Source organism: Myotis davidii, unplaced genomic scaffold (genome assembly GCF_000327345.1).
Source record: "Myotis davidii unplaced genomic scaffold, ASM32734v1 scaffold319, whole genome shotgun sequence".
Taxonomy (NCBI): Eukaryota; Metazoa; Chordata; class Mammalia; order Chiroptera; family Vespertilionidae; genus Myotis; species Myotis davidii.
The window spans coordinates 826,430-836,072 of record NW_006290675.1 but is presented as its reverse complement, the minus strand read 5'-3'; the positions used below and the strand labels follow the sequence as shown (position 1 = coordinate 836,072).

The 9,643-nt window shown below is 48.0% G+C and overlaps 1 protein-coding gene across 1 annotated transcript in view; it reads right to left on the bottom strand.

Annotated features, from left to right (window-relative positions):
* Positions 1 to 9,643, bottom strand: part of TRRAP (transformation/transcription domain-associated protein) — a 113,501-nt gene that overhangs the window by 7,098 nt on the left and 96,760 nt on the right. Inside the window, 6 exon segments of the mRNA XM_006763707.2 lie at positions 8 to 151; positions 1,028 to 1,253; positions 4,208 to 4,469; positions 5,189 to 5,334; positions 6,518 to 6,608; positions 9,023 to 9,187. Coding sequence (XP_006763770.1) covers positions 8 to 151; positions 1,028 to 1,253; positions 4,208 to 4,469; positions 5,189 to 5,334; positions 6,518 to 6,608; positions 9,023 to 9,187 — 1,034 coding nt within the window.

Genomic DNA, 9,643 nt, shown 5'->3' with positions numbered 1-9,643 from the left:
CAGCTGCAGCACGCGCTCCTCCCTCCGCGACTCTGTCAGGCAGGCGTCGTTCATGACCAGGTACGGGTAGATCTTGCCGTTGTGCCCGCGGATGTACAGCCTCCTGGCTGCGGTGTTGTGCTTCTGCACAATTTCCACCCTGGGCATAAACCTACCGAACACACAAACGTTCTTAGAATCAATTCCCAATCCTTTCCTTGGAAAAGAAAAGGGAGCTTTCCAAAAGCACCGGTAGAACTGTCATGGGAATTAAGACGCATAGTTACCACATTTGTTCACTCACACCCACCCTTGTTCTGACAAGGTATAAATAGTGCAATTATATCCAAAACCAGGGAGAAGCCACGGCAGCGGGAAAACAAAAGCAGAAAGATGAAGCTGGAGCTTCAAAAGAACCAAACCAGGGGTCCGACTCCAGGAGCTAGCTGTGGGTCGCTGCTCTGGCCCTGAGCACCGCAGCGGCACGGGGAGGGCCCAGCTCCAGCCTCTGGGGGAGAGCCAGCCCTGCCTGGCACACGCAGGTGCCCTGAGGAGCAAGCAAGGGACTGACACACCCCTGCCCTCACCTCCTCACCCTGGGCCTCGGCCCCGATACAGGTCAGAGAGGAGGGCGCTGGCCAGGCCCAGGCAGGTCTGGGGGAGGAAGACTGAGCTCTGACGGTGGAAAAGCAGAGCTCTGTGTCTGAGTAAGAAATCACAGAAGCACCTGACTCTTTGTTACGGGAGCCTCTCCACACAGCTCTACGTGTCTAAGGAGACGCAACACACTGCCCTGCATTCCAAGCATCTGGTGCTGTTTGAACACCAGGCTGTAAGTGTGAACAAAGACACGGGACCTTTATTTCGTCAAGTTCTACGGGGAGTCGGAAAAGCTTCTTTGGAAGCAAATACAAACTTTACTCAAACAAGATACTGAAGCCATCAGTCAGACCCGTTCAGGGCTGGTCACTGTTTTCTGAGCGCGGCACCAGGCCTGCCTGCAGGGGAGGGGGAGGTGCCATGATGGAGCCAGACCCTGCTCACTCACCGAGCGATCTTGATATAATAGTGCGTCGGCTTTGGCATCAGGAACTCCCCTGGGATTTCCACTTCAGCTGTCTGCGCGGAGAAATTGCTCAAAAACCGACACTTTTCTTCTATGAGGAAGAATTTTGGAAGTTGCTTGGTTTTGGCCTCCAGAATTTTGATCCACTTTTTCAATTTAGAAATGAGGTTGTGAAGCTTCATGGATCCTGGAACACTGAAGTCAAAATCTTCAAGATAAAACAAGAATAAGCATTTCAGTCATCAGGCTCTTCCAATTCATCCCCAAGCCCCTGCTCTGCGCCTCCCAGCTGGGAACAGTCTGCATCAAGCCCCAGAAGCCCTCTTGCTCTTTCTCGTGGAAATTGGGGCCTGAGACAGAGCGAAGCCCTTGTTGTGGCCGGCTCTCCAGTGCCACATGGACCTCACCCCAATCATGATCTGTACTCTTCAGTAAGGATGGGGGGAACCCAGGGGGCCCCTGCATAAACGTCTCAGCATGGAGCCCCCCCATCACCACTAAAAGGTGCCGGAAGCCTGCCTGCCACCACTAGAGGTCACCTCAGGCCTGTGTGAACGTGAACACAGCACCAGGCGACCCGAAGGAGACAATAACCAGGAGGAGAACGAGTTATACATCAGTTCCTCAGAAGGAATGGAGGCAAGAAATCAAAATGACAGAAATAGAAAACATGCACTTTTCACTTAAGCAAAAACACTCTGGTTCTCCGAGTTTATTAAGACTCAATAATAAGAGGTCAATTAGCCCTAACCGGTTTGGCTCAGTGGATAGAGCGTCAGACTGCAGACTGAAGGATCCCAGGTTTGATTCCGGTCAAGGGCATGTACCTTGGTTGTGGGCACATCCCCAGTAGGGGGTGTGCAGGAGGCAGCTGATTTCTCTCTCATCCATGTTTCTACTCTCTATCCCTCTCCCTTCCTCTCTGTAAAAAATCAATAAAATATATATATTTTTTAAAAAGACATCAATTACATGGAAAGTCCTTCTTTAAAATAAACCTCATTTCCCACCCAGATTAGCACCAGTGGTGGAGAGGGTTCTCGACACCCTAACCTGCCAGAGCCCAAAGGTCAGGAAAGCCAACGATTTCTGCTGGAAACGGGTCCGTGAGAGCCCCGGGGAGGGCTGACCAGGACCGATGGATCCTGAGGCCAGACGAGGCGGCCCGTGACGGCAGAGGCACCTTCACACACAAGCTGGAGGCAGCGAGGGTGCCAAGTCTCTCCAAGCCTCTCCCAAACACTCTCCTCTGCCCCGTTAGGTCATGTGGGGTGAGCCGGGCAGGGCTGCCCTTCACTTGGGGGAGCGTGATGGGCTGTGTCTAACTTTCTCCCACCGCCTTACAGATGAACACAGCGCTGGAACAGAGACGGTCTTCCCTGGCGCAACGAGCACAGCGACCGGAGGCCTCTGTTCCAGGGCCTGAAACTCACTGCAGTTAAGGTGGCTCAGAGCCTGACAGCCTCCTTTCAGTTCCTTTCCCCCCTACCCCCCAAATCCAGAAGACTTGTCCCACTTCGCATCTTTATTTCAGACTGCAACTGATTTAATAGTCTGGAATTTTAAGATGAAGACATACTGAATATCACCTCTTTTAAGTAAAATAGGACAGCGTCCATGAACTCGAACCTCAAACCCTTCCTTTCCTAGAGAAGATGGCAGACCACAAGTCACATGGACTTTACAGAGAACATCTGAGAGGATGGGAGCCCTTCAGTGTAAAAGCTCTGAGAGGGCAAGACTCTTACTTTTCAGAGAGCACTTTCCTCCAGAGGCTGGTTCTTCAGAGGAAGCTCTCAGCCATATGCCCAGCTCACACCTCGAGAGCGGGACAGCAGCCCAGGGCGCCTGGAGTGACGATGGGACACACGCTGGGCTTCCCAGGGGCCTCAGGTCAGTCCTGCTACAGCTGCACAGTGTCCTTTGCAATTAGTGGGGCAAATGGTTCCTTTTATATCTATCGCTGCAACCTACTTTACAGATATACATGCTTTAACTATGCTCTCTGAGATATAAATCTTTTAAAAAGATACTTAAATATCTAAAAAATGTGAACCATTTATTCTATGGTTTAACATATCAATTAAGAAAGAATTTCTTGTGTTTTGTTAATCCTCACCCAAGGATATTTTTTCCATTGATTTTTAGAGAGAGTGGAAGGGAGGAGGGGATAGAGAAAAAAAAACATCAATGTGGGAAAGACACATTGATTGGTTGCCTCCCGCACATGCTCCGACTGGGGCCAGGGATCAAACCTTCAATCCAGGTATGTGCCCTTGACTGGGAATCAAACCCACAACCCTTCAGTGCACGGCCAACACTCTAACCACTGAGCAACACTGGCAGGACAAGAAAGAATGCTTTAAAGATGGTTACAAAAGCAATAATTAAACTGAAATGTTTCTTTTGGCTTTGGGAAATTTTACCAGGCAAGTCTTGTTTTCGTGTAATAATCACTCACGGGTTGACACTCAGGACTTACAAGCCTGCAGAAGTTCCTCAGGCTCAAGTCTGGGACTGGTGCTCCCGGGGGGAGAGCCCATCCCAGACGAGTGGGAAGGAGGCAGAGCAGACTGGGACAAATGCTCTGAGATCCAGGGGACGCATACCTGCACGTGCTGAGGGACGAGGGCCTCAATCTGACAGATGGAGACAGACTAAGGGAGACTGCACATTTACCTCAGATCACGCAGAACATGGTGGAGCCAGAACTCATGCTCCCACAGGTCTGGGAAAATGCATGAATCTGAACCTGAAGAACCTGCCTATCACTGTGCACCAGAATGCCTACCAGTGTGAACTTTACCTGTCACCCTGAGCCTTGCACCTTTGAGTCTCACTGTTGAGTTTTCCCACAAAGACAGAGTGGAGGGAGGGATCGAGGAGCAGAAGGGTCTGCCTGAAACCATCCTACTTCTAACCCCAGAGGTGGAGCCTGGTGCTCTGGCTCCAAACCACAACCCTTCACTAGGAAGAAGGACATGCAGTTGCAGGCTGGTGAGCCTTAAGCTTTCTTGTGATGAGTCTAAACATTATAACCAGCTCGCCCAGTACAGTGACAAGACAATTAATGAAAAATGAACAAATAAATGAATGAATGCAATCATCTTCTATGCTAAAGCCCAAGGAGAAACAGTGCAGGAAGAACAGAGTGAGACTCACCGGTGGTGAACTGGCCCTTCAGCTTCTGGAAGACAGGGTCCTGCGCAGTGGCCTGCGCCCGCCTGGCTAGAGACTCGGAGGCTGCGCTGGAGAACATGGTGGAGACGTTGGAGACGTTCTCCAGGCCCACCCCGAACGTGCTCACCAGCTTCTTGACGAAGTTCAGAGTGTGGGGGGTGATTTTGGCATCGGACACCGCTCCGCTTTTCTCAAAGGCGACAGAGTAACATTTTGCCAGGCCCTGTTGGAGCTGCCTGAGAACCTAGTGGAAAGAGACCAAACACCACTCACAAAAGCGAGCTCTTGATTTGAGCAGCTGCCCCACCACCTCCAGGGTGATTTCTGTGGCACAGTCGGTGTAAAATCATGTGAGCTCCGCACAGTGAGCTGTGTTTTTAATGCGGAGTGTCCTGAACATTTTTAAAAAACAAAACAAAAAACACTTTTTGAGTCGTGTCCATCCCCCTCAGTTGATTAACCACAGGAAAACCTCATTCGGATGCTGTGTCACTGCCGCATGTCTGTGTGTGCACACAAAACGACGCTGTGATAACAGCTAGAAAAACACCTGGACAATGAAGGCTGATTATCTTATCATCAGGATACAAACACCACTGAGGGGTGGCCCGCTGCTGAGAAGGTCACTGAAGAACCACCTTCTGCCTCCGGGGATCACTGCGGTCAGTTACCTACACCACCGTGCCTGCTCGCACCGCCACTGCTGCCTGCCAATTCATGGCATTTAAGTGACTGAGCTCATATGAAAGAGCAAAGTAAGCACTGTGAGGGCAGAAGGTTTTCTCAATTTCACCCTCATCTGAAATCTCCCACTTCAAATAGTTAAGGCCACACTAGTGTGCAGACATTAACTCTTCGCCAACTCTATCATTCAACTCAAGAACAAACATGACCAGGCAGCTAACTGACCATCACGTGGCCACGAAAGCATGTAGAATGACATTCAAGATCACATCCACGTACCTCTTCGTGCCAGTTTTCACGGAACCAGACCATCTGATCGACGATGCCTTCCAGGGAAGACAGAAGGGTTGGGTGCAGTTCCCGCTGCATGTGCATGATTCGGCTGCAGCGCCACATGGGTGCTGTTGCTCTTATGGGCCCTGGATCTGATGCAGAATGGGACTGGTTACCCACTGAACTTGGCTGCTGCTGTCCAGAATCTGAGAGCAACACACACAACGCCAATGTCAGCGCAAAACTGACCGATGCTAGAGCTTGGTGCTCTAGAGGACCCGCCGGCCAAAGGAACACTGGTTCCTGCCGATGCTGACACACGAGACGTTTCCCCAGGACTATGTGGGAGGATGCCCTGGTTCTCAGGAGAGGTGCTCTGAGGGACTCGGTACAGAGAATGTGACTGTCTACAAACTGGCCTCAACTGGCTCAGCAGCGTGCATCCATGCTGGTAAGAAAGCAAACGCGGCAGCATGCTGGCTGGGGAATCTGTGAGGCCGCACAAGTGTGCATTGTCCTCCCTCTTAACAATACATGCCTTGTACTGTAGCTCAAGAGTAGTTAAAAAGCAAGTCTACATTCTCCACCTGGGAAAGCCAAACCACAAATAAAATGGTATTTTTGAAAAATATCATCACTTGCTATATGAGAAATGTTATTAAAACCCACAAGCCCCATTTACCTAAGCTTCAGCTGACTTAGAATAAAAACATCTTAATTTTCAAATGATCAACACATGAATCTACCGAGGTGGGCCCAGGAGGTCAGGGCAGAAGTGTGCTGTGCAACCTCCTACCCACCCAGCTCGCTGGCAGGCGATGCTGCTGAAAGAGACTCTGGTCTCGCAGCATGCAAGTCTGGGTAGTAAAAATATTCTGAAGCAAACGATCCTTTAATTGTTTACAAAGCAGCATGCTTAGTGGGCAACTGGAACCATCAAATAAGTTATTTCTTTATATATAGCAACTACTCAATATAGATTTAAAACCTTATAGTAACTTTTATACTGCTTACCAGGATGTAGTTATACTAATTAGGTAAGTTACTTGTAATTATCTATAGCTAAAAAATTCATATATGATTTCTACTTAAGGATCAAATCACTCAGGTAAATGGACTCCCAATTACATTATGGTAAAGAGGAACCATAAATTTCACTCAAGAGGATCAGGCCCTGGTTCTGGTCCCAAAATATTCTCTCTCTCACTGGCTAAAGACTGGCCCACGTGCTAGGAAGTCTGCTGTGGGGCAGGCGTGTCCACAGCCGACTGGATGGGAATGCCCCATGGAACAAGCCCTCCACAGCCTGGCCAGCTGGCCCCGCCCGAGACATACCACTCTTGTAGCGTTCCCGCTGCTCTATTTTCAGAGTCAGGTACAGGGTCCGGATGGGAAAGTAGACTGCCTGGGGATACACGCGTCCGACCTGCTCAGAGACAGGGAGTAATGAAGAACACTGCTCACTAGTCTTCTGGATGAAGACACTTCGTATCAAAATAACTGATATAAATCGTAAACGGGTGGCTGGTCTACATTGGACCAAGGAAGCAAATACTGACCTAACAGATGAGGCCAGATTCAACAGCAGGTAAAACATCCAGTTTAGCTTTAAAGACCCAGGAAAGATCAACACGGTGCATGCATTTCAGCAGTTCTGCATGGGGACCATTAATGACACAGAAACCATACTTTCACTTGATTCAGTAAGTCTCAGGAAGGCAAAATGCGTAAGTCCCTGAAACTCATTCAGGCAACCAAAGGAAAACACAAAAAGACACCAACCAATCAGCCTTCTATTTGGCACAGTTCACGGGAAGTGTGAAATGATTCTAGCTGACAATTAGGGTTATCAGTGAATAACTTTACTCTGCATAACTGTAGCAAGGAGGAGATTTAAAGTTTTCTTTTTACAGTTAGAAAAACCAGTTTTATCAAATTGGGGTTACAGGATTCCTTCAAAGAGCTGAGTAGATATTATCTCACTCTGGAACAGCCATGGGGTGGTTCGGCTAATGTACATTAAGAGATGTTCTATGAATGAAAATACACATAGACCGAATCTACATCCTGAGAGATAAACTCCAAGCAAAATGCCAGTTTCCAGAAACACAGCTACCTCCTCTCAAGAAAAAAATAAAACCATTTCTGGGTAAAAAACAGATGATGCACCACATACTTGGTAAAAAGCCAAGTAAACTGACAAAATTATGAGTGGTGTGTTCCTAAGTGCTTGGTGACAATGCTCCTCATTCATGAAAAGTTACATGACTATCCTATATAATAAAAGCTAATATGCTAAGTGTCTGGTCAACCAGTCGGCCATTCAACCAATCAAAGCATAATATGCTAATGATATGCCAAGGCCACTCAACTGCTCACTATGATGTGCACTGACCACCAGGGGGCAGATGCTCTGACCAGTAGATTAGCTTGCTGCTAGGGTCTGGCCAATCAGGACTGAGCGAGAAGGGCCAGTCACACCCTGGAGCCCTCTCGCGGTCCCTTCCCTGCTGGCCAACCTCCTGCGTCTCTCCCTGGTCCTGATCATGCTTCAGTGGGTTCCCTTGGCCTGGCCTGCACCTCTCAATATCCGGGACCCCTTGAGGGATGTTGGAGAGCCAGTTTTGGTCCTGTCCTGCAGGCTAGGCCGAGGGACCTCACTGGTGCATGAATTCGTGCACTAGGCCTCTGGTAATTTTATAAAAGGAAGCACAAAAGTACTATATTCCAGACTGAGGTATCTTTAAGTTTCTACTGTTTGGGTCCTTCCCCTAATGTTTTCTCAGGACAGGAACATTCTGGAACCATTCTTAAATAATGGTAATGAAAGCCATCTGCCCGATGCCCTGTCACAAAGCTCAGTGCACCCAACTTTAATTCTCTAACAGCCACAGCCAAACAACTCTACCAAGGGCAACAACCTCCACATGCATGGGAGAGTTTTACTCTGAAGGGAAGCTCTGAAGACCTCCTGGCACAGACAGGAAATCGGTTATAAAATAGCAATCAGACACACATTTCACTGTGACCAGCTCTCAGCGTACTCACTAGTAATCTTACATTTTAAGAGAATCGTTAGTCACAGTGGAGCCTTAGTTCTCAAATTTAATTTGTTTCATAAAGTAAGCATGTAGCATCTTCGCTTTTTCACATATCACTGCCTGTGAAATGCTGTCACATGCTAACTATTTTTCGTTTATCCAAATCAACCAGTTTTTCTACCTCTTCACTTGCCTGTGATCATTTAGCAACAGTAGCACTTCTGATGGCCTACATGTTTTAAAATTGTGCTAATCATCCATTTCTAGCAACAAAAGCAATACATGTACATACATATACATATACGTAGCATAACTTCCTGGGATGTTTAGCGGTAAAGTGACTCGCATTCCCTCCTTTGCTTGTGGCCTGAGAGATACTTTTTGTCATGCTGAGGTATCAGCAAGAAAGGGTTGTCAGGTCGAGACCTGAAGTTGCGTTCAATAACCAAGACACTTATTCTGTGAACAACTTGGTCAAGAACTGAACTGTTTGAGTTAGGAGATATTCAAGAACCAAGGTTTGACTGTATTTGCATCTTATGTGGCAACATGTTCAAGCAAAGGAATTACCACCTTAATACAGCAATGCTATAGCAGATTATTTCATTTGAACCCTGATATATTCTTCAATCACATTTAATTATGTTTTATTTAAAGTGATAGCTAGATGTATGTATGTTCCCATCTCTTTGACTTATTTCCCATGCTTTGAGCATGCACATTTTCTTTCTCGAAAAAAAAAAAAAAAGTGAAACAAAGACAATTTTTTTTGTGAACAAAGACACCTTGTTATTCTGACCTGGCTGATGAGGTTCAAAAGCAGCTTTCCTTCTGAGCCCACCAGGCAGGTGAGCAGCTGCGGGATCCAGGCCAGCCACTGGATGGGTGGCACACCAATGCAGTACTTGTCAACGGCATCTGCCAAAGTGTTTTTATCATCATCGAAACTTAAAAGCCACAGCACCTAGGGTAGAAGGAAAAATTCTAGAGTCAAATAAAAATTCTGAGGCCTTGGAGAAACTAAGATGGCGGCAGAGATAAACATCGGGAAATTGATGCCGCTCACAACAATTGATTAATACCTCAGAAAAACAATACGGACATCATTCAGAACCACAGGAAGCCTGGCTGACTGTATATTCTACAACTAGAAGGAAAGAAAAGCACACTGAGAGCCAGAGACGCTGCAGAAGAGAAGCGCAGAGGTAGGGGGCTCGCGCGCGTGGAAAGGGTCTGGCACCTGAGGACGCGGCTGTCTTTTTGAATCCGGAGGGAGTCAGAAGCTCCCAACGGCTCTGAACTCCGGTCCCGGGAAGTCTCTGGGGACCCAGGACTCATACGGGGAGAAACTGGACTCTCTGGCAGCGGGCGATCTTGAGGGCAGCTTACCCTCAGAGGTGCTTGCAGCCGTTACCGGGAC